The sequence below is a fragment of the Pelodiscus sinensis genome, chromosome 2 (assembly GCF_049634645.1).
Source record: "Pelodiscus sinensis isolate JC-2024 chromosome 2, ASM4963464v1, whole genome shotgun sequence".
NCBI classification, from domain to species: Eukaryota; Metazoa; Chordata; order Testudines; family Trionychidae; genus Pelodiscus; species Pelodiscus sinensis.
In genome coordinates, this window is record NC_134712.1 from 2,742,265 (window position 1) to 2,765,366 (window position 23,102).

Sequence of the window (23,102 nt, forward strand, 5' to 3'; positions counted from 1 at the left end):
CAGATCCAGACTAACAGGGCTACCCCTCTGAGCTTTGAGGGAGAGAGTCTCACACTGTGTGTCTGTACAGCGCCTGGCACAACTGGGCAGCAGTCTCAGTGGCGGCACCTAGGTGCTGCTGTAATCTAGGTAATTATCACTAGTGCTGTGAGTGGGGGAACACTGATTAATTTGAACAATCTATGAAACTGACTGAATAAATGGAACGAATGTTTGCTGAGCGGCAGTGATGTGATTCTGTTCTCGTGAAGTGGTGTGGAGGCTTTGGGGATGGAACACGCTGTATAAATGTAAGAGGGGGAATGTGTCTTGGCTCTGCTATAGGAAGTGTTTCTCCTTCTGGCGTATCGTGGTTTCTGTGGGTGAAAATCCCTGTGGGGATCCTACAGAGGGTTAATGGACTAGTGAGAACACAACACTTCATACGTATAAAACATTACATGGGAATTTAGCTCATGGAATCTCCTGGCTAAATCTACACACACACTTCTTGGAAACCAGACTGCATCCGTGAGGTGGGGAGCAGAGGTCTTGTACTGGAATTGCCAGAGGGCAGGAGAACAAGGTTTTATGGGGTGTTGGAATGCAGATCTCCCAGACCAAAGAGGTGATTATGGCCAATTGCAAGTAACTCACTGGCTTGAAAAAGAACTGTGCTGTCCCGACATCATCCTCACGACATATGGAACGCAAACGTATGGTCAATACTGGGGGGGGCTCTCTGCGAGCGGGAGTGTACAGTAGATCTGGATAAACCAACAGGTACACCTTGGAGCTTTCTCTCATGTAAGCAAGTGCCAACTGCCAAGAAATGCTACATTCAAGTGTAAATTAAAATAAAGGAAATAACCTCCCATTATCAGAGCCGAAAGTTTGTGTCCTACTTCAGGCCTCTTTTGTGTCCTACTTCACTCCTTCAGGCCTCTTTTGTGTCCTACAAGAGTTCCCTTCCTCTCTTTTGCTAAAGTCCAAGTCCTGAGCCTTTGTCGTTGCTGAAGATGCTGCGGTAATTTGTTTAGGAGTAGGAATGTTAACACCCAATGCCAACTCCAGTCATCTCATTTGCTCTTCCTCCGTTTCCACTGCAGTTCCATTTTGATGCAGTATCGGTCACTTCCTGTCCTACCCTGAATTGTGGCTGCTTGTGTTCCTCCAAGAGCTGCTTGTGTAGCTTTTTTTTAACCTACCTCATAGCAATGTTATGAGGCTGAATGTTAGCTTGTGAAGGTCTTTGAAATAGTCTTCCGAGGTGATGTTTACGCTATACACCGCTGGCAGCAGCCCGGAGGGGATGTGTAGCAACACTCCAGGTGAAAAGCAAGCTGCATCCACATTGCAGGGTAGAGTTATGAGGGAGGAAATGCTCTGGCAGGGAGAAGCAGCTGGGAACGGCTGAGTTTTTCCCTAATGCAGAACAGGACACTACTGCTGAAAATAGCAGTGTGGGAGGGAAGGGTAAATACAGAGCCATGTAGGATGTGCACTCGCGTACGTACCCACCCCTTTTGGCATGTCTTTACTTGCCTGAGCTGTCGCACTGGCCACATTGTTATTCAGACCTGTGCCAGCAGCCTGCGTGGGTATGTACTCACATGTCCCCAAAAGAAGCCTGAGTGTAGACATTCCTTGTAAGGCATTGCAAGGAAAGGAACTTACTAGTATCTTCTTCTCTAGCATTGGCTAGAGCAGGAGTAGGTGATCATTTTTGATGGGGGCCACTCCAAGATTTTGGGAAGTGGTCAAGGGCCGCACTCTTCCATGATATTAATAGAGGAAGTGCAGGGTCTGGGATGGAGGTTGGTTGCAGAAGGGAGTTTGGGGTAGGGGATTGGGGTGCAGGAGGGAGACTGGAGTCTGGGAGGGAGCTCGGATGAAGCAGGCAGTTGTGACCTAGGGCAGGGGACTGGAGTGCAGGTTTTGGGATGTTACCTAGGGTAGGAGGGGATTGTGATCTCGGGCAGGAGATTGGGGTGTCAGATCTGGGGGGGGTATGGATGCAAGAGGGGGGCAGAGGGTTTGGGCATGTTGAGTGGGGTAGATTGGGGTGCAAAAGGCTGGCTTTGGCCAGGAGACTTACCAGCCAGCAGCCAAACCTGCCTGCCTGCAGAGCTAAAGGATGCAGCGCTTAAAACATTTCCCAGCCAGCCAGTCAGCCTGCCTGCCTGGCCATGTGCTTGTGTGAATAACTAAGTCAAGGGGAGGGGTGGTTGTTCTTCTTGTCTGCCTGTTATTCAGACCGGCCAGTGGAATTGTGCTTGGGGCGGGGACAGCTCCTGAAGCTCCCTCCCCCCACCCCCGCACTGGATTACAGTTTTGAAGCAGAAACGGGGCCCGGCAGAAGCATTTCTAAGCGGCCTGCGGGAAAAGCAAGGGAGCCTGCCCGGATCTCCCCGCTGCCTCCGCAGGCCGGATCCGGTGACTCAGCGGGCCGGATTTTCCTCAGGCCTGGGCTAGAGGGCACTGTCAGCTGCTACAAAGCATGGCCCGGTCTTTCTGGAGCCCAGCCCTGCTCAGTTTGATTTTCCAGCTCTGTCATTTTCAGAATAATTCGTGGTTGTATTCTTAGGGTTGGGCTTTCCAGGGACGGGATGTCAGGGTGTGGCTGAACCAGCCAGCCCTGCGGGAGAGGCACTGTGCCCGTGGTCTTCTGCTACTGATGTGGTCAAAAGTTGGCATTTAAATGGCTTTCGGGAGGCGAATGGAGCAATGGGAAGCATTAAACTGTGGGAAAGTCTCCCAGCCGGAGTAAAGGAAACTCCCTTGGGACAGTTTGTACCGGCCTGGTGGCTGCACTGCAGGGACCAGTCTTGCGTGGGTTCCCTGGCTACGGACGAGCTGAGCCAAGGCCTAAGGGCTTTTTTCAAGCGCTAATGTGCGTGAATTTCATGCCCTCAGTGCTGCCGTTTCAGTTGGCTTGGCTGCAGGCTCAGCATGTAACAGGGTGTTAGTGATGTCACTGCGGCTTTTGGCAGCTGAAAGGGGGAGAGAGTGTTTCAATGTAACTTTCAGTTCCAAAGAAATAGAGCAAAATCGACAGGCAGCCCCGATGATCCAGTGCTTCGTGGAAATGAGCTAGCGGAGCCTCATGACACCTTGGAACAGGCAGGGGCCTTTACCCCCATTTTAAAGTTGGGAACCTGGGGCACAGAGAGACGAGGGGGGTTGCATAGGGCCACGTGGGGAGTCTCTGGCAGAGCTGGGATTGGAATACGCGAGTTCCTGAGTTTCAGACCCCTGCTCTATCCAAGAGACCACTAGAACCCTATAATTTGGGGCCATGTGACATCCTCCACTGTGATCTATCAAGCAAAAGCCACTGCCTCCAGACGGAGCGGCTAAAAGTGTGTGCCCAGAGAGAATGAACAGGCTTGCAGAACTGCAGGGAGACTGCAGAATGGAGCATAACGTGCGGGAAGGGATAGCAGGTTTCAGAACCCAAGGAGCCGATAATCCAGTGTCTAATTGCCCATTCGCGAAACTACGCTTGGTAGCCTGTTAGTCTTGGACATCAATACCTCTGTATTTTGTCACCCTCCATCCCCACTGGGTAACCCCCTTGCTTTGCATTGCTTTACTCCTGGGATGCACGCAGGGTGGGCTCGTTGCAAATTTTGCTTCACTTTATTTGAAAGTAGCTTTAACTGTCGATTTTTCCTTTCCTTCCTTTTCACTGATCCCAGATTGGCTCGAGTGATTCCCGAAGCGCCTGGGACGTCAGCCTTTTCCCTAGAATGCCAGTTTCAGAAACGGCGCGAGTTAGCGAGACATGTCCCCAGCTGGTTTTAAACTTTTTTGATTTTGAGCTCCAGCAGTTCTGGAGGTAGCGGCTGCTAAGCTGTTGGCATCGAGGAAGCCAGTTTTAGACCCTGAATGGGAGGTTCCCCTTCGAGGGACAGACCCTCACAGTATTCCAGACATGGGTGTCGCTTTCGTGTGTCCAGTGTCCAGCCTCAGGCCCGGCCTAGTGGTGTTGCCTGCTTGCAGGGGCAAAAGGACACGCGTCCAGTCCTGGTGGCACATTGACTCTTACTGTTGTGTCAGATCTAGGGCAGTGATTCTCGGACTTAGGCTTGCGACTCTTCAGTGCCTCTCCTGCAGCAAAAATCTATTCAAACCCGGTGCGATTTAATTCAGAACCAATTAGGAGGCTTTTCCTGGGTTATTGACCAATTGTAGTTGATAAAATCATGCTTGGGCATTTTGCTGTGAGAACAATATATACACACGCGCCATCTATCGCTTTCCCTGCCATGACTGTAGCACTCCTGGTGCATGAAACACTGAACTCTTGGGGCTCTTTTGGATTGTGCTAATTGCTAATTTGGCTCCTGAACCACTGAGCTCTGAGTGTCGCTGCTCCAGTGATATTTTCACAGCATGGTTCTCCTTAAGTGCAGCAGGTCCTGGATCTTGGACCACATACCCCCTGGGCTCCATTTGGCAGGCAGCCTGCTGCACTTTAAACGACCCGTCCGGGTTATTTTTTCCTTTCTTGGAGAATTGCTCGGAGGTGGAGTGAAAAACCACAGGAGCTGGTTCTGTGGATTTCACAACATCAGGGCTCTGCTGCTGCCCTGTCTTGTGTTGTTCCTGGAGGAGGTTTGTCCTGGCTTTCGAGGTTTTAATTTCTGCCCGCTCTCCCCTTTAGCCAAAGTCTGTTTCATCCCAGATGCCCCGCTCTCCTGCTGCTGAACAATATCGTCTGTGCCTAGTCCACGACCTCTTTGCTTGTCAGCTGCAGCCATCCCTGCTGGGTTATATAAACACAAAGCCCCTCTTCCCTTTCAAGGAGAGACACTCTTGATCTGTCACTGCTTGACCTGTCTAAGGTACTGTGGCGTAATCCCAGAGGTCAGCATTGAGGGCTGGCCTAAAGCTCCAGTCTCTTGTGGCCAAAGGGCAGCAGCTTTATGTCCCTCTGCGGGTTGTGTTCACATACTAACGCGGCAGGACCTAGCCTGAATGCAGCTCCATTCCCGGAGAAGGTCTGAGGAGATTCCACTGAGTGGTGGGGGGTTTCTGCCTTTTCTTACTCGGTCCTCACTAGAGGGGTGTGTATGGGGGGAGGGGCTCTCCCTGCTGTGCTAGATGGGATGGCAATCCAGGCTAGGTGGAAGGTGGGTCTTGGGGATTCATTATCTAACCCAGAGAGTTCCAGAACTGCCAAGGTTGGGAAGCCCCGTGTAATGAAATCAAATAGTTGAAAGTCCATCGACTACTTGACTAGTCGCTTACATCCCTACCCAGAACAGAAAACTTGTTTCCTAATTTCCTTTGAGACTGACTCCTCAGCCCAGGTAACCCTTTTGGGTCCCTCTACTGGGGCCTCTTCCTGCGGAAAGGTTTATGGAGCACAGTTTACAGCTACGTATGGCTAAGTTGCAGATTTCAAGGACCAGGCATTTGGAACCCCAATAGACCGCTTTGAACTTCCAGCCTTATTTGCAGGAAAAGTGGGGCAGTCCTTTTCTTGGCCTGAACAAAGGAAATCGTCAGGTCACTCATTTTCCGTTTTCTTTAGTGATCTGTTAGTGCCACCTGAAGGAAACAGCCTCTGTTAATTAACATTCCTTGCAGCTATTTTGAAAAGCAAATAGCTGCATTGCATTTGTTCACATCTCCGCAGCTTCGGTGCCAGTCACATTTTCACAGCTTTGTGAACTTTTCTTTTCAGTGCAAGAAGAAACACACGCTAGTGTGCCCAGACTTTTCCAAAACCGGCATCTGCCCAAAGGGCGCCCTCTGCAAACTGCAGCACCCCTGGAGAAAGCAGCACCAGAGACAGCCCAATACTTCAGATCCCTCTGGCCAAGGCAGGTCATCGCCAGGGTGGAAGAGGCTCCAAAAGGAGGCAGTGAGGTAAGCGGGAGTTAAAACACAGGAAACAACGTTCTTTCTTCTGTGTAAATCACTTGAGTCTGTGATTTGTAATGGACCAATTTGGGCTCCTCTTCATCTGTATGGTGTGAGGTCTTTACCTGGAGTGTCAAGAATCTGGCTATAGCCTAGTTCTTTGGGGTGTTTTTGGCTAAGCCAATTTTCCGAGTGTCATCTGGTGTGGAAAAAGTAAGTAAATAAGGAAAATTTATTTACATGTTCCCATAACATAAGAACTAGGGTAGCATAAAATGAAATAGGTAGGAGGTTTAAAACAAGGAAAAGGAAGTTTTACCTTACGCAGTGCGCAGTCAACCTGTGGAACTCCTTGCCAGAGGATGTTGTAAAGACCAGGACTTTAACAGGGTTCAAAAAAGAACTAGCTAGATTCATGGAGGTTAGGTCCATCAATGGTTATTAGGTGTCCCTGGCCTCTGTTTGTCTGGAAATGGATGACTGGAGAGGGATCACGTGAGGATTCCCTGTTCTGTTCACTCCTTCGGGGGCATCTGGCATTGGCCACTGTCGACAGACAGGATACTGGGCAAGACGGAGCTTTGGTCTGACCCAGTCTGGTCGTTCTTATGTATCAATTGAGACTTGCTCTGGTACCTGAAATCAAGCTGAGCCTTTCAAGTTCCGACCATCACAGCCCACGTGACAGATTCCAATGTCAGGACATTTTGCCCAAGGTACCACGACTCCAGAGACTACACGTTGCAGGGCTGTTTGAGGTGCTGGGCTAGGAATTACGTCTAACCGTGGAGTATATGCATGCTGAAAATGCGTTTATAGAAGATGTACAGCAAACTGGGGCTGCTCCCATGGCAGATCCTCAGAAGATCCTCTGAGGAAAGTCGAGTCTATGTTTGGATGGAAGACCCCCAAGAAAGCTGTGCATGGAACAGCTACTGGGCAATAGGGGACCACACTTCTCTTGGTGTCAGGGCTGGGTCCTAACAGGCATTGTGCTGCTCGAGTTGCAGGAGAGATGTCAAACTGGCCCCCAAGTGCCTGGAGCCATGCACCTGGCTTTTCTGACAAGGGTTCAGGGGTATTGGCTTGGACGTCCTGGCTATCTTCTGTCCACTTGTGAGCTTGTAGCTCCAGGTGAAGACAGTCGTCTTGGCTTTCCTGCCCTTGACCTGTGAGTTGTTGGGCTGTTACTGGCTCCATCCCTGGAGAGGGGCTTCATTTCATCAATGGGGGACGTGCTCCCTGGGTGTCTGCGTGGCTTATATTCCGCAGTTGGGCACGCTGGCATCTTCCCCTGGAAGGCTCTCCAGAGGGGTCCTGGCCCCGAGCAGAGCTGGCTAGTTCCCAACCTGCCCAGGACGTTCTTCATGTGGATCAATCTCTGGGCTCCTGATGTTTGTAGCTCTCCCGCATTTAGGACCGAGGCGAAGTTTGCACCAAGTCGAGCTGAGGGCGAAGGTCTACGTTAAACCCGCCATGCCACGCACTGCGACTCGAACCCAGCTCTCCCGCAGGCCCGTGCGGGATAGCAGTGTTAGACCCTGATCACTCCGTGTTCCAAGCTAAGAGAAGGAACAAGGCGCAGGCAGAGATCTGGGGCAGCCGGCTGCCTCCCTCCTTCCCACGCAGAGGCAGCGGTTAGGGGCGGAGGAGGTGGAAATATAATAGGTGTGCAGAATGCCTTTGATGTTGTGCTGGGTACTTTGTTAATCACATCAGCAACTCTCAGCATAAAATGACGATCTGATTCTTATAGAGGTCATTGTCCTATGTGCCCTTGGGGGTCTATTGATTATTCAATTTTAATAATGCTGTGTGGCTGCAAGCTACCTAACTGGGCAATCCACCAAGCCTGGCACCCAGAGGTTTCGCCTGTGTTGTTAACTCCTTGAATTGTAATAGGGAGGAGAATTCTTAACCCTTTATCAGCCGGGGCCTGGGCATTAGCGGGAGGATTCTCTGCATCTTGGGGTCTTTGAACCATCGTTTCAAGGACTTCGATATCTGAGATATAGGTGAGAGGATTATTCTAGGAGTGGGTGGGTGAGATTCTGTGGCCTGCACTGTGCAGGGGGTCAGACTAGAAGATCAAAATGGTCCCTTCTGACCTTAAAGTCTATGAGTCGGCACAGTGCTGAACGCTTCCACCCCAGTGCAGAAGCTCCAGAATCGGCCGCAGCCAAGAAGCCGGCCTTGTCTTTTGAGGTACTGAGGTGCAGGGAGTTGGCTGGCTGGTAGGCAGGGCTAGTGGCTAAAGCACTTGCCTTTCCTTGCAGAGCAGAAGGTTTGAGCTGAGCCGGAGGACGTATGAGTTGGAGATTTTTGTCTCCGTACCATCGCTGGGCATGACTCCCCCTCACAATACGCAGCACAGCTGGGCACGGGGGAGCAGACTCAGCTCAGGAGACTGACCCCACGTGGAAAATGAGCTGCAAGTCGTCTCCTTGGACCAGAACTAGGGATGTAAAAGAGAAGTTGGTTAGTCGACCACCTGATGAGCCTAGGCTTGTTGAATAGTCGAGTCGACTACTCGCTTCCCCCACCCCTTGCTGCCTCGGTATCAGAGGCAGCAAGAGGAGGGGGGAGTAGGAGCCGGTGCTGGGGGCAGCTCTCAGAAGCAGCAGTGCTGGGGAGGCTGGGGCCCCCTGCAGACAGGGGCTGCTGGCTCAGTCCCAGCCTGGCTCAGTCCCAGCTTGCGCCGCTTCTAGGAGCTACCCCCGCTACGCTTCTGTGGTCTAAATGTAGAGGAGCCAGGCTGCCTGCGTGCCCGGCTCTTAGAACGTTTAAACTGCAGAGCCCCAGTGGGGGCAGCTCCTTCTGAGTGCCCTTCCTTATCGACTAATCGACACGTTGTATCGACTACACGATCACCCAGTTACCCGCCTCTTCATCCTTCACCAGAGCCGAGGACAGCTCCAGGCCAGTCTCAGGAAGCTCATACGGGCCTAGGGTGCCAGGGACAGTATGGTCTCGCTGTTTTCTCGCACTCCCCCTCTGGTCTGTCTGTATCTATCGCTGGTCTCAGGCCTAGACTGAGAGCTCCTTGGGGCAGAGCCTGCACAGCACCTGGCACCGTGGGCTCCCAGGTGCAGTGGTAATGCCAGTAACAAGAGCCAGAGGATTGTCAGCCGAGGGACCCTGCAGCGCCAAACCCTCTCAGCAGAGACCAGACAGAGCCCGCCCCGATCACGTTCAGGGCTAAGTGCAGGAGTCGCTTCTCTTCCTGAAATGTGGTGTCTAAAGGGGGGTTCCAAAGAGGCTGGAGAGAGGCTGGTCTCAGTGATGGCTGATGGCAGAACAAGGAGCAATGGGCTCAAGTTGAAGTGGGGGAGGTCTAGGTTGGATATTAGGAAAAATGATTTCACTAGGCGGGTGGTGAAGCACTGGGATGGGTTCCCTAGGGAGGGGGTGGAATCTCCATCCCTAGAGGTGGTTAAGTCCCGGCTTGACACAGCCCTGGCTGGGATGATTGAGTTGGGATTGGTCCTGCTTTGGGCAGGCGGCTGGACTTGATGACTCCTGAGGTCCCTTCCAGCCCTGGGATTCTGTGATCTTCCTAGGCCTGACCCTCACTTGGGGGCCAAAAGCGGGAATGCAGAGGGCAGGGCAACAAGCAAATCGTGTGAGGAACAGCAGCAGCTGTGGGGATATTGTCCTTAGGGCAAACGCCGTTCCGCCTAGTGTCTGCGAGATGCTCAGACACCACGACGTGTGACAGCTGCCCAGGGAGGGGCGAAGGGAAGGCTGGTTCAGTCGTGCTGCGCATTGCACCTGCGTGAGGCTCGTGTACGAACAGCCGGTCTGGGTCCTGCCAGAGACCCACGTAGCCCGGTGTCCTGACTTCCGACTGCTGGTCTGGGTCCTGCCAGAGACCCACGTAGCCCGGTGTCCCGACTTCCGACTGCCTGTCTGGGTCCTGCCAGAGACCCACGTAGCCCGGTGTCCTGACTTCCGACTGCTGGTCTGGGTCCTGCCAGAGACCCACGTAACCCGGTGTCCCGACTTCCGACTGCCGGTCTGGGTCCTGCCAGAGACCCACGTAGCCCGGTGTCCCGACTTCCGACTGCCGGTCTGGGTCCTGCCAGAGACCCACGTAGCCCGGTGTCCCGACTGCCGGTCTGGGTCCTGCCAGAGACCCACGTAGCCCGGTGTCCCGACTTCCGACTGCCGGTCTGGGTCCTGCCAGAGACCCACGTAGCCCGGTGTCCCGACTTCCGACTGCCGGTCTGGGTCCTGCCAGAGACCCACGTAGCCCGGTGTCCCGACTTCCGACTGCCGGTCTGGGTCCTGCCAGAGACCCACGTAGCCCGGTGTCCCGACTTCCGACTGCCGGTCTGGGTCCTGCCAGAGACCCACGTAGCCCGGTGTCCTGACTTCCGACTGCCGGTCTGGGTCCTGCCAGAGACCCACGTAGCCCGGTGTCCCGACTTCCGACTGCCGGTCTGGGTCCTGCCAGAGACCCACGTAGCCCGGTGTCCCGACTGCCGGTCTGGGTCCTGCCAGAGACCCACGTAGCCCGGTGTCCCGACTTCCGACTGCCGGTCTGGGTCCTGCCAGAGACCCACGTAGCCCGGTGTCCCGACTTCCGACTGCCGGTCTGGGTCCTGCCAGAGACCCACGTAGCCCGGTGTCCCGACTTCCGACTGCCGGTCTGGGTCCTGCCAGAGACCCACGTAGCCCGGTGTCCCGACTTCCGACAGCCGGTCTGGGTCCTGCCAGAGACCCACGTAGCCCGGTGTCCTGACTTCGACAGCCGGTCTGGGTCCTGCCAGAGACCCACGTAGCCCGGTGTTCTGACTTCCGACAGCCGGTGACCAGAAGGAATGAACAGAGCAGGGCAACTTATCTCCAGATCCATCCTCTGTCCCCTCTAGGGCACCTGGAGCATGGGGCTACATCCCTGCTCCTCTTGGCCAATAGCCGTTGATGGGCCCTCTCCTCCACAGACTTACCCACTGCTTTTTTGATCTCCCCCAGCTTTGCTCATTCTCCTGGTCAGGGAAGGGCTGGCACCAGCACTGGGCAGAACGCCTGGCCAAGTCCTGGCCCAGCCAGTGCCTGGCAAGAGATCACAGAGGGCCGGTCTTGCCTGCAGTGTTTGCCATGAATCCCTGGCAGTGAGAGAGCTGAAGAGATGCCAGGAAGGTAGCGCCGAGGATGGTCCAGATGGACCTTTGGTCTGGCCCAGTCTGGCCGTTCTCCTGTAAGAGGCCGACCGAGGACGCTGACCCAGCAGAACAGAAGGGACAGTAGCAGTGCAGGGTTCCCCTTCCTTCTAGTGAGCACTCAGTCGCCTCTTAGCCTCTCTGCTAGCGCTGCCCACGAGGGTGCCCTTCCGCAGCTGCACTGACTGGTGCCTTTTGCGGTGGGACCGTCCCCATAGGCCACTACTGAGTCTGCCCTTGCTAAGGGGCTCTGGCCCAGGGCTGTCCAGCCCTGCATGAGGAGCCATTTTAAGGGCAGAGCTACTAGGCCTGACTGAAATAGAAGGGAGCGGGGTGGGATGACACTGAATCCGGCCACAGCCCTCTTGGCAGGACCTACTTTGGCCAGCCCTGTCAGCAGCCTGTCATCTGGGCCCATCAGCGCTGCGGCTCCAGTTCTTCCTGGCTCCATCTCCATGTGCCTTTCCCTGTTGCCGTTGGCATCGCTTCTCTGGGATGTTTTCACAGCCGCCTCCCAGAGATACCTGTGAGCCAGCAGAGCCGCAACGCACAACGGAGCGGTGCTCCGGGGGAGAATCTTCCCACCCAGCAACCTCCCGGGGCAGGTCAGCAGGGCGAGACCAATGGGGATCAGCCCAGCACGCAGAGCCGGGCAGGCAGCCCTTCCCCACTGCGTATGTGGTGGTGGAAGAGCCTCATTTTACCCCTGCTTTATAGGCGCTCCCCATGCAGGTATCCCGGGCCGAGGCAGTACGGCCTCCTCCACGCCGGCCCTCGCGGCGGGTCAGTGACCAGCCTGCTCGCTGCCTAGGGACAGATGGCGCAACACTGCGCGGAGTCCGGCGACTGGGTGTGCAGCCTTCGCGTTTGTCCCACACAGGTTCTTATGCCACAGTCATTCCCCTCTCCCCGCCCCCGATCAGTGCTTGTTCCCTGGCCAGAGCCCCAGGTGTCCCAGCAGCACTTGGCTGGTCTCGCAGGGGGTGACTGTGCGGCGGGTCTGTAAACCTGTCTGGGGTGACAGGCCGGGCTTGGAGCGACACGCGGCCCTCAGCCCCCGGGCCAGTGAGCTGCAAAATATTCCCTTGCTCCTTTAGGCGGGAATGCGAAGCCCAGAGCTGGCCAGCGGGGAGGAGAGCTCTGCAGGGAGCCTCCGCCTGAGGGAGAGACACTTTAAATGGCTCCTGCTTTCCCAGGGCTGGCCTTACCATGAGGCGAACTGCGGCGGCCACCTCAGGTGCCAGACTGTGGAGGGGGGGGCGCCACTTGGACCCAGAGCATAGAACATTGTGCTGGTGCATATGGGGGCGTCATTTGAGCTCCCTGCCTCAGGTGCCAAAATGTTGTGGGCCGGCCCTGCGCTTTCTCTCTCTTGATTAGCACCACGAACGTAGCTGTCGCTAGATAAAATATCCCGTTAGCCTGGGGTGCGCTGAGGGGCTGGAGACGGCTCAGGCCTTGGTGGGCCTGGCTCCCCTCATTCTGTCTGTCAAGAGCCTCACGCTCCGGCCCTGTTGCCTTAACCCTGCCCCCTTCCCCCCTCCTGCCTGGCTCCGAGCGGTGACCCAAGCAACCGTAGATGATTCCGGCCACGGGCTCGGTAGCAAATACTTCAAGGGCAGGGGATGTAAATGGGAATCCTCTACTGAGCTGGCATCCTTCAACACAGGAAGGATAAAGGGGGCCCCGAATGTTGGGAGGTTGGGGGGCCAGCCAAAGAGGAACTAGCGGTGAAATGGATCCGACTGTGGGGTTGTCCTCCAGATGGTGGGCCCCGCACGCCGTCACTCGGGACCTGAAGACTGCAGACGGCAAAGCCTTGGGCACTAGAACCTCCAGACAGTTCTTGCCTGTTGTTAGAAGAGTTCAGTCTCTTCCGTCCCTGTGGGCCGAGTCTGCCCTCGCGGCAGTGTTCTGTGCTGGCTTTGCTCGCTGAGTTGGGCTGTTGCTGTTTTTCAGGGGGGAGGCAGCCCATCTCCAGGCCGACGGCGAGGTTCCTGGCCCTTCCAGTGCGGAGCAGGGAGTGACGCTTCGGAGAGACGCAGACGCGCCAGGATGCAGCAGACTGCAGAAGCTCCCATCTTTCATCTCTCTCCAGTCCCCCACCTCTCCGAGCGAGGGGCCACGCCCGGCGGAAAGAGACAAGTCGGGGGAGGAGACAGGTACAAGGCTGTTTCTCTGTCAGGACTCCCTGCTGTTCACCAGCCGACGCTGGGTGAACCGTGTCCCCATCGGCCCTTGTCCAGCCGCCTGCGCCCTGGGCACTGTACACCCTGCAGGACAGGGACGGTCCAGTGGTGTGACTCCACAGAGGGAGCAGAGCTGGGGTGGTGCAGTCGTATATCCCAACTCAGCGGTGCTGGTAGCCATCGGGCTAGTAGCTCCAGCTCTCCCATGCCCCTGGCTTTGGCTCCTCCGGCTCATCCACCCCTACAATGCCCAGCTCTGCTGTGCACCGCAGTCCTGTCCTGCAGCAGCTCCCGTGCTCTGCTGGCCGTGGGAGAAGATGCTGTTAGCCAGCAAATGGCATGCTCGTGTTCTGATGGGGCCAATGGTCCATGAGGGGCCATCAAATACATTCGCCTGAAGCCTGAGCCAGGGCTAGGCCCCGCATGGCCAGAGAGGAAAGGGAGCCTCTGCCTCCCAAAAACTAGCCCCCCTCTCCCCTTGAATGGTGCCCCCAAGCTGCAGTCCCATCTCTGTGGTCACACCACCAGCCCCACCTGCAAAACCGAGCCGTGGAGATCTGCACTGACGTCCGAGGATGTGGGCACTAATGATGTGAAAATGCATATAACTAAGTAACGTGTAGCTGCTAAAAATGTCAGTGGTTACATGGAGGACAGCAGTCGGCTCCCCGGGAGCTGGTGAGCATGGAGTGTCCGCTTTTAAGCTGGCTCCCCTCTTGTACCGGCTCCTGCCTGCTTCCCCATGCTGCTGCCTCTGATACAGAGGCAGCAGCCCTGGGCAGAGATGGCTCCCCGGGAGCTGGTGCATGAATCGTGAGCCTGCATGTAACTGTGAACGTTAACCGAGGAGCCTGGTTAAGCGTTTGCACGGTTGCACTTTCACAGCCCTAGTGGATACCTGTGGCTATAAAGTGGACATCTGCACATTTGCAGGGTTCTAGGCACAACATTTGAACCCGTGCCCATAGCCATGCAAATGAGCTGTGGATAGCCACGGATGCCCACAGATATAAAGCAGATCTCTGAGGATTTGCAGGGCTCCACCCACCATGAGAGCAAGCTCCAGTCAAACATCTTCTGCTTTAACTGTCACCGTGTGTGCTGGGGAGTCAGGGCCTGTTTGCTCCGGAATGAGGATTGAGCAGTTCCGTAGCCCTTGGCTGTCCTTTTCAAACCTCCCAGCACTTCCAGGTGGGGCCAGTGCCTGCTTTGTTAAGGCGAGGCAGCCGTTGTCCGGTGGGGAGCCGAGCAGTAAAGCAGGTGGTGAACAAATGGCAGATTTTGTGGTGTTCCTGGGCCTGTGTGACATGAACAGGGCTCGGTTCAGCACCACACGGGACCGGTTGCTTAGCACTAGCCTAGCACCCCCCCTCCCCTGCGCGTTTTGGTAGTTTGGGCGGGGAGGTGAAGTGCCGAATGTGTCCCGGAGACTCCCCCGTTGGGCTTTGAGGGACTCTGGCTGAGGCGAGGACAGGACGGTGTGCTGGGCTGCCGCCTCTCCCCTTTGGGTATGCACAAGACTCCGGTCTCCAGCGCCGCCCCTCGTGCGCCTTTCAGCAGGGGGAAGCGACTAAGAAACTTGAGACAAAAACGGCAGCAGGGGAACGGAACTTTCAGCAGCAAGTGGTTCAGATGCCAAAATCAATTCGCTCACACGGGGCGGCCCTGCGGAGGAGGAGAGCGAGGGCAAGGGTCACCCAGCTGCTACACGGGAGCCATGTGGCCTGACTCCTCAGTGAATCCTAGCCCAGCCACCTTGGCCCAGAGGTTCCAGGTTGGGGGTGTGGCTAACGTCTGTTCTCCTGCTCCCCCTTTCTGGGGCGGAGGGGAGGGTGTTGGTGCCAGGCTGAAACTGGGGAACAAGATCCCTGCTCCAGGCACAGGAACCTGTCCGTATGGGCTCAGAACGCGTTCACCCCGTTGGCCTGGCGGCACCGTCTCGCACGCAGCAGAGCCCCCACTCTCCTGTGGCTGGCAAGATCGGCCCAGGCATTTGCCTTTCTAGTCTCGTTTTGTCTCCTGCCAGTCATTTGGGGATTTGTAGCGGTTCCTTCCTGCTACTTAGTGCCTGGCTCCTCCCGAGAATGGAACTGATCCTGCTGCTTTGTGGGGTGTCCCAGAAAGCGCAATCGACTCTGTATTTGAGAGAGTCTGTCTGGGTATGTCTACACTACCACCCTAGTTCGAACCAGGGTGGTAGTGTAGACATACCCTCTGTCTGCTTGTTCAAGAACTCCTCCTAGACAGTAAGAGCTAGAACCGCCCAATTCGGTAGGCAGCTTCCTCTTGTCATAACGAACAGCCAGGTCAGGGTTTGGTTGTGACAGGAAAAATGGGAAAGTGAAAGGTGCTGGCTGGGGGCACCTCCCCTCCCCCATTCCGGGATGACTCTTCTCCCCGTTACACCCCCCCCCCCCCCGGATTCGTATGGGAACATTGCCGGCTGTTCCCCTTCCTCAGGGAGTGAGCGGAAGTGCCCAGTTTGCTGCAGTCCTCACTGTGGCTGGGGAGCGCAGGGGGCAGATGAACCTGGACCTGCCCCAGCCGGGGGACATGCACCCTCCCCCGGCTGCGCCCACTGGAGCTGCAGCGGCCACAGAGAGGTGCTTCTCTAAGCTGCTCAAGTGACAGAGGGCTGGGGTGGTCCTCTCTGATTGGGGCAGCTGCATCCTGAGCCCTATACCCATGATTCAAATGGAGAAAAGCCAAGATGGATGGAGCGAAGGACCCGAGCAACGCCGGGTAAATCTTCTTGTGCTGCAGAAGAAGAGAGGTGTTTGGGGAAGGCACAGGGGCGCCAGCTCGTCAGTTACAGCTTCTCCAAACTTTGGTTTTGATCAGAAAACTGTTCTCGATGGAAAATGGCCTTTCATGCGTCAAAGCGTTCTGCGCGCAGGTGGGTTTCATTGACATGTTTGGACTTTTTCCAGAAAAAATCCAAGTACAAACATTTTTGAATGAAAATGGAAAACTGAATCAAAACCATTTTTGGTTTAGTTTGGGAAATTTTTTATCCAAAATGAAAAATGTCTCGGGAGAAAACTGGAGTGAAACTTTGTGTGGTAACAAAATTGGATTTTTTTTTTAACCCTCTCTCCCTAAAATGAGTGGCCGTGTACCTGCCTGTGTCACTGAGCTGTAGCCCCCAGGTTTGAAAGTAGCCCCCGGCAAAGACACTGTGTTAACTCCAGGGCTAAGGATGCTGCCTCCAAGAAGGTCCCTTGTTTTTCTGACACACTGTGACAGTCACGGGCACGTGCTGTGGGCAAACGGGATAGCAAGAAGGGAGCAGCGCTGCACAAGTGTTCCCATGGAGCGACAGGAGGAAGAACCGCGGGCCCAAAAGGCAGCGTAGGAGAAAGCCAAGGGGGCACCTTTTAACCTACTTAGATGGCAAGTTCTTTGAGAGAGGGATTGTTTCTGTTGTGTGTGTTTGTACAGCACCAAGCACAGCGGGGCACCGGGTGCGTGTGCAATACCAACACCAATTCAGCCTGCCTCGGATTACTTGGCTGCTGTGTCAGGGTGCTGAAGGTCCCCTTTGGCATGCCAGCCGGGCTGGGACATCCCTACCTCCGATATCCCTTGATGGAAGGGGAGGCAGGGGTGTAAATGCCACGTCGGCTGCTTGGGTCTCTCAGTCCTGCCCCCCTTTCTGTAGTCTCTGATCTAGGGAATGAAACCAGTGTTTCCTGCAGTGTGTCCAAGTCCCCATACTGCGGTGTCCTCACCTTCAGAAGCACTGAGCCCCGCCACCTCCAGTGAGTTAGTGGGAATTGGGTGGGGCTCACAGCTCGGAAGATCAGGCCAGCGGGTTCAGGGTCAGATTAATTCTTCTGGGAGCTCAGGGCTGTTACATTTGTGGGAGGGCCCTGGGCTCTGGGGTGGTGCCAGAAATGAGGGGTTCAGAGAGCAGGAGGGGGCTGCGAGTTGAACCGGGGGAGGGGGATTACGGGAGGGGGCAAGGGCTCTGGTGTGGGGCTGGGGGATGTGGCGTCTGGGATGCAGGAGGGGGCTCCCAGCTAGGGCCAAGGGATTTGGAGTGTGGAAGGGGCCTCAGGACAGGAGGTGGGGGTGGGGTGCAGGGTTAGGTGGGCTGGAGGGGCTCAGAGCTGGGCTGAGGGTGGGCGTGTGGGTCTGGGGGGAGTTAGGGGCTTAGAATGCAGGAGGAGCTCAGGGCCACGGCAGGAGGGTGGGTGCAGGGCGCTTTCCTGGGGAAGCTCCCCTTGGTGGCTCGGCAGGAGCTGCACTGCCCTGCACTTGCCTACAGTCGCCACAGCCCCCGCCCCCGCCCCCGCCCCCCTGCCTACAGGGATTCCCGGCCAATGGGAGGTGTGGGGATGGAGCCTGCACATGAGGGCAGCGTGGGGATGGTGCCTGCCCAATGTGGGGGACGGTAGCATGTGGAGCCACCTCCCCACTGCCTGCAGGGCCCTAATGGCTGCAGCCCAGGGGCCTCGCAAAACGATCTGCACGTCTGGCGGCTCGGAGATCTTTTTACTGAGCCCCCCTTCTTAATCCGCCCCTCAGTGGGTTACAGCAGACCTGCCGCATGGCCCAGGGAAGTCTCAGAGCAGGGACAGCCTGAGGAATTGCAGCAACACGCTGTGAACCACCCAGTCCACTGGCACCCCCACTAGGGGCCAGAGTCGTGTGCTTCCTCCCAGTGATGCTGAGAACTCCGCCCATGAGCTGCTGATGGAGAAAGCCCCGAGCGTGGAGGTCTCCCAGTCATACCCGTCTGACTCAGGACACAGCAGGAAGGTCTATGGAGCTAATTGTGCCAAAGGAGCTGCTGGATGCAGAGAAGGGGCCAAGGATGCATAGGCCCATTGCTCAGTGAGGAGGGAGAAACAAGAACAGGAAACGTGGAAATAGCAGAGGTGCTTAACGACTTCTTTCTTTCCGTTTTCACCAAGAAGTTAGATGGTAATGGATGCCCAACGTAGTGAAGGCTTATGGAAATGGAGCAGCTTTAGAAGTTAAAATAAAAAAAAAGAAAGTTTAAAAATCACTTAGAAAAGTTAGATGCCTGCAAGTCACCAGGGCCTGATGAAATACATCCTAGAATACTCCAGGAGCTGAGAGACGGTCGCTTCCCACTTTGAAAAATCTTGGAAGTCAGGAGAGATTCCAGAAGACTGGAAAAGGGCAAATCCAATGCCCATCTATAAAAAAAGAAATAACAACCCAGGAAACTACAGAGCAGTCAGCATAACTTCTGCGCCAAGGAAGATAATGGAAGTAATTAAGGAAATTATCTTCCAGTTGTTTGCAGATGAAAAGGTGACAGGTAACATTCCGCATGGATTTGTAAAGAACAAATCCTGTCAAACCAATCTGATAGCTTTCTTTGATAGGATAACAAGCCTTGTTGATAAGGGAAAAGCGGTGGACGTGGTATACCTGGACTTTAGTAAAGCATTTGATATGGTTGTGCATGACTTTCTTATTGATAAACTAGGGCAATACAACCCAGATGGGGCTACTATAAGGTGGGTGCATAACTGGCTGGATAACTGTTCTCAGAGAGTAGTTATTAATGGTTCACAATCCTGCTGGAAAGGCATAACAAGTGGGGTTCCTCAGGAGTCTGTTTTGGGACCAATTCTGCTCAGTATTTTCATCAAGGATTTAGATGGCATAGAGAGGACGCTTATTAAGTTTGCTGATGATATCAAGCTGGGAGGGTTTGCAAGTGCTTTGGAGGAGAGGGTCATAACTCAAAATGATCTGGACAAACCAGAGAATCTGTCTGAGGTAAATAGGATGGAGTTTAAAAAAGACAAATGCAAAGTGCTCCACTTGGGAAGGAACAGTCAGTTTCACACATACAGGATGGGAAGCGGCTGTCTAGGAAGGAGTACGGCAGAAAGGGATCTAGGGGTCAGAGTGGACCACAAGCTAAATATTAGTCAACATTGGGACACTGCTGCAAAAAAAGCAAACATGATTATGGGATACATTAACCAGAGTGTTGCGAGGAAGACACTAGAAGTCATTCTTCTGCTGTACTCTGTGCTGATTAGGCCTCAAGTGGAGAATTGTATCCAGTTCTGGGCAGCAAGTTTGAGGAAAGATGTGGAGAAATTGGAGAAGGTCCAGAGAAGAGCAACAAAAATGATGAAAGGTCTAGAAAACATGAGCTACGAGAGAAGACTGAAAGAACTGGGCTTGTTTAGTTTGCAAAAGAGAAGTCATGATAGCGGTTTTCAAGTATCTAAGAGGGTATTCCAAAGAAGAAGGAGAAAAATTGTTCTCCTTGGCCTCTGAGGATAGGACCAGAAGCTGAAACTGTAGCAAGGGAGGTTTAGGTTGAACATTAGGGAAAACCTTCCTGCCTGTCACGGTGGTGAAACACTGGAATAAATTGCCTAGGGGGGTTGTGGAATCTCCGTCACTGGAGATATTTAAGAGCAGGTTGGACAGACACCTGTCAGGGCTGATCTAAAGGTTGCTTGGTCCTGCCTTGTGGACAGGGGACTGGACTTTATGACCTCCCGAGGTCTGTTCCAGTTCTAGTGTTCTAGGATTCTCTGACACAGGGAGCACAAATCCATTTCTTTAATTTTTCCTCTGTTGCATGTTCTGCTTCCGCAGTGCCTCATGTATCTAGTGCCTAATGGAAGCGAGATCTCCCTGGGTCTGTGTGGGGGAGGGACTGAAAGCTCACTGGAGTCTCCTTCCCAGTCTCCCGTGCTGGAGAGAAATGTCTCTTGTGCTTAATGGAACTTCAAAGCTGCGATCAGCCTGGCAGCGAAGTGTAAAAGCCACGTCAAGGCTGGGAAGTTTCAAGACATCTTGATGTATGGGGGGGGAAGAATTCCCGGGATTAGCAACATATTCCTTAGGTCACCGTTGAGCACGTGTGTCTGAAGGTTGGCTGCTTGGCTGCCTGCTCTTGAAATGCTTAAGCAGTGGGCCCCGGCTAGCAGCCCATGCCCTCTGGGCAAGGATCATCCCTGCTCTAAAGGCTTTTCTATGCAAAGTGGAGAGGCGTGCTTGGCTTCCCTCTTGAATCCCGGTGATTTCTTCCCCCTCCTTCCTCCTCTTGGCCCTGTTTCAGCTCTCTTTGATCTCAGTGGCAGGGCGGCTGCTGGCTGCTGGGGGAAGTGCTCTTGAACCAGGGAGTTAATCAGACTTTTTTAGCTCTGCCATGAAGATGGAGCAATTAATCCACAGAAAGAAAGCTGTTGAAATGCCATGAATTGCACTTGTCAGCCCGGAGTAACTCAGCCACTAATGGGTGAAGGGAACTGGTGTCAGATGGAGGATAAAGACGCACCAGGCGGAAAGGGCATGGGGTGAGGGGGGAAGAGAAGCATTTTTTTCTTACTCTGGGTTTTGGTCGTCTTAGGGGAGAGAGCCGAGAAAAGGCAGCTGGGGCTGGGACTTGGCTTCTCCAGCAGAAGCACCATCCCTGTGGAATAAAATGTTGCTGGAGATGGGATGTGAGAGTAGAAGACAGAGATCCAGGTACAATAAATAGGATGCAACTGTTTGCCCAGGTATGACTGATGTGGAGAAAGTGATTGAGGAAAAGTTATTTGCTTGTTCCCATAACATAAGAAAATAGGGTCAGCAAATGAAATGAATAGGTAGCAGGTTTAAAACAAACAAAAGAAAGCTTTTCTTCACGCAGTGCACAGTCAACTTGTGGAACTCCTTGCCAGAGGATATTGTGAAGACCAGGACTTTAACAGGGTTCAAGAAAGAGCTAGATAAATTTATGGAAGTTAGGTCCATCAATGGTTATTAGTCAGGATGGGTAGGAATGGTGTCCCTCGCCTCTGTTTGTCATAGGCTGGAATTGGACGATAGAAGAGGGGTCACTTGATGATTCCCTGTTCTGTTCACCCCCTCTGGGGCACCTGGTGTTTGCACTATCGGCAGACAGGATACTGGGCTAGATGGATTTTTTTGTTGGGGGAAAATCAACATGGTTTCTGTAAAGAGAAATCATGCCTTACTAAGCTACTAGAGTTCTTTGAGGGGAGTCAATAAACATGTGACAAGGGGGATCCAGTGGATATAGTATACTTGGATTTCCAGAAAGCCTTTGACAAGGTCCCCCACCAAAGACTCTTAAGCAAAGTAAGTTGTCATGGGATAAAAGGGAAGGGCCTTTCATGGTTTGATAACTGGTTAAAAGACAGGAAACAAAGGGTAGGAATAAATGGTCAGTTTTCCGAGTGGAGAGAGATAACTAGTGGAGACACTCAAGGGTCTGTCCTGGGACCAGCCCTATTCAACTTATTTATAAACAATCTAGAGCAGCCGTGGCCAACCCGCAGCTTGCGAGCCATATGCCCCCCAAAAGTTCGACTTGCAAAGCCGCCCCTGTGCCTCCCCCAATGGCCCTCGCCAGCTCCCCCGCGGCCGCTGGCTTCCCTGTGCTTACTGGGTCGGAGCTGCAGGGTTTTAAAAAGGGCACCCACGATGGCAGACCTCTTAAAGGGGCAGCCTCCTTTTTAAAAGTTTTTGCTTAACAATTCTCTTCTGGGGGGGGTGCTTGCTTTTTTTTTTTTTTTTTTTTTTGGCTTGACAATTCTGGTGTGGCTCGTCGCATTTTTTCTGCCACTGTTTTGGCTCTCTTTTTAAATGGGTTGGCCACCCCGATCTGGAGAAAGGGGTAAACAGTGAGGTGGCTAAATTTGCATATGATGCCAAACTGCTCAAGATAGTTCAAACCAAACGGCTTCAAAAAAAATCTCACCAAACTAAGTGATTGGGCAACAAAATGGCAAATGAATTTAATGTTGATAAATGTAAAGTAATGCACGTTGGAAGAAATAATCCCAACTATACATACAATATGATGGGGACTAATTTAGCTACAACTACTCGAGAGAGATCTTGGAGTCATTGTGAATAGTTCCTTGAAGACATGCATGCAGTGGGCAGCAACCGTCAAAAAGCAAATAGAATGTTAGGAATCATTAAAAAGGGATAGAGAATAAGACAGAGAATATCTTATTGCCTCTCTATAAAACCGTGGTACGCCCACAGCTTGAATACTGCATAGAGATGTGGTCGCCTTATCTAAAAAAGATAGATTGACATTGGAAAAGGTTTAGAAAAGGGCAACAGAAATGATCATCCCTGAGAGATGTCTGTCCAACCTGCTCTTAAATATCTCCAGGGATGGAGACTCCACAACCTCCCCAGGCAATTTATTCCAGTGTTTCACCATCCTGACAGGGAGGAAGTTTTTCCTGATGTTCAACCTACACCTCCCTTGCTGCAATTGAAGCCTATTGCTTCTTGTCCTATCCTCAGAGGACAAGGAGAACAATTTTCCTCCCTCCTCCTCGTAACACCGTTGTAGGTGCTTGAAAACTATTGTGTCCCCTCTCAGTCTTCACTTTTCCAGACTAAACAAACCAAATTCCTTCAGTCTTCCCTCATAGCTCATGTTTTCTAGGCCTTTCATCATGTGTGTAGTGCTTCTCTGGACCCTGTCCAGTTTCACCTTGTTAATTTATATCGGGGTGAGGAATGTTTTTTGGGTCGGGGGGCTGCTAACTGACAGAAAAATCAGTTGAGGACTGCACACAAGTGAGAAGCAAAAAGAAAACCAAACCAAACCCTCACGGATGTGGCCCTTGATTGAGAGAGAGAAAGAGTCTCCCTACATTCCCTTCCCACGTGGGGTGAGGCAAGCCAGCGACGCTTGGCTGGTATAAATTCAGGATGGCCGCTCATTAGTAATGCAGCCATCTCAAACATGGGCTGAGTAGGTCTTTATCACACCATGGCCTCGTGGGTTCTTGACAAAACGTGTGTGCATATGAAACGTAGCCTTCGGTGCACAACCTTTGAACCCTGGAAAGGTCGTAACGGAATTTCCCGTTGTGAAGATTATGAAGCTGCCCCAGGGCACATCTCTGAAACC

General features: G+C 53.5%; 1 protein-coding gene across 2 annotated transcripts in view; it reads left to right on the top strand.

Moving 5' to 3' along the window:
- The window catches only part of ZC3H3 (zinc finger CCCH-type containing 3), a 350,743-nt gene that overhangs the window by 290,348 nt on the left and 37,293 nt on the right, over positions 1-23,102 (top strand). For both annotated transcript variants that reach the window (XR_012901167.1, XM_075919992.1), the window contains exons 10-11: positions 5,675-5,859; positions 12,978-13,180. Coding sequence is in view for 1 of the 2 variants with exons in the window: in XM_075919992.1 (XP_075776107.1) it covers positions 5,675-5,859; positions 12,978-13,180 (388 nt within the window). In the remaining variant the exon portion in view is untranslated. The remainder of the gene's footprint in view (positions 1-5,674; positions 5,860-12,977; positions 13,181-23,102) is intronic.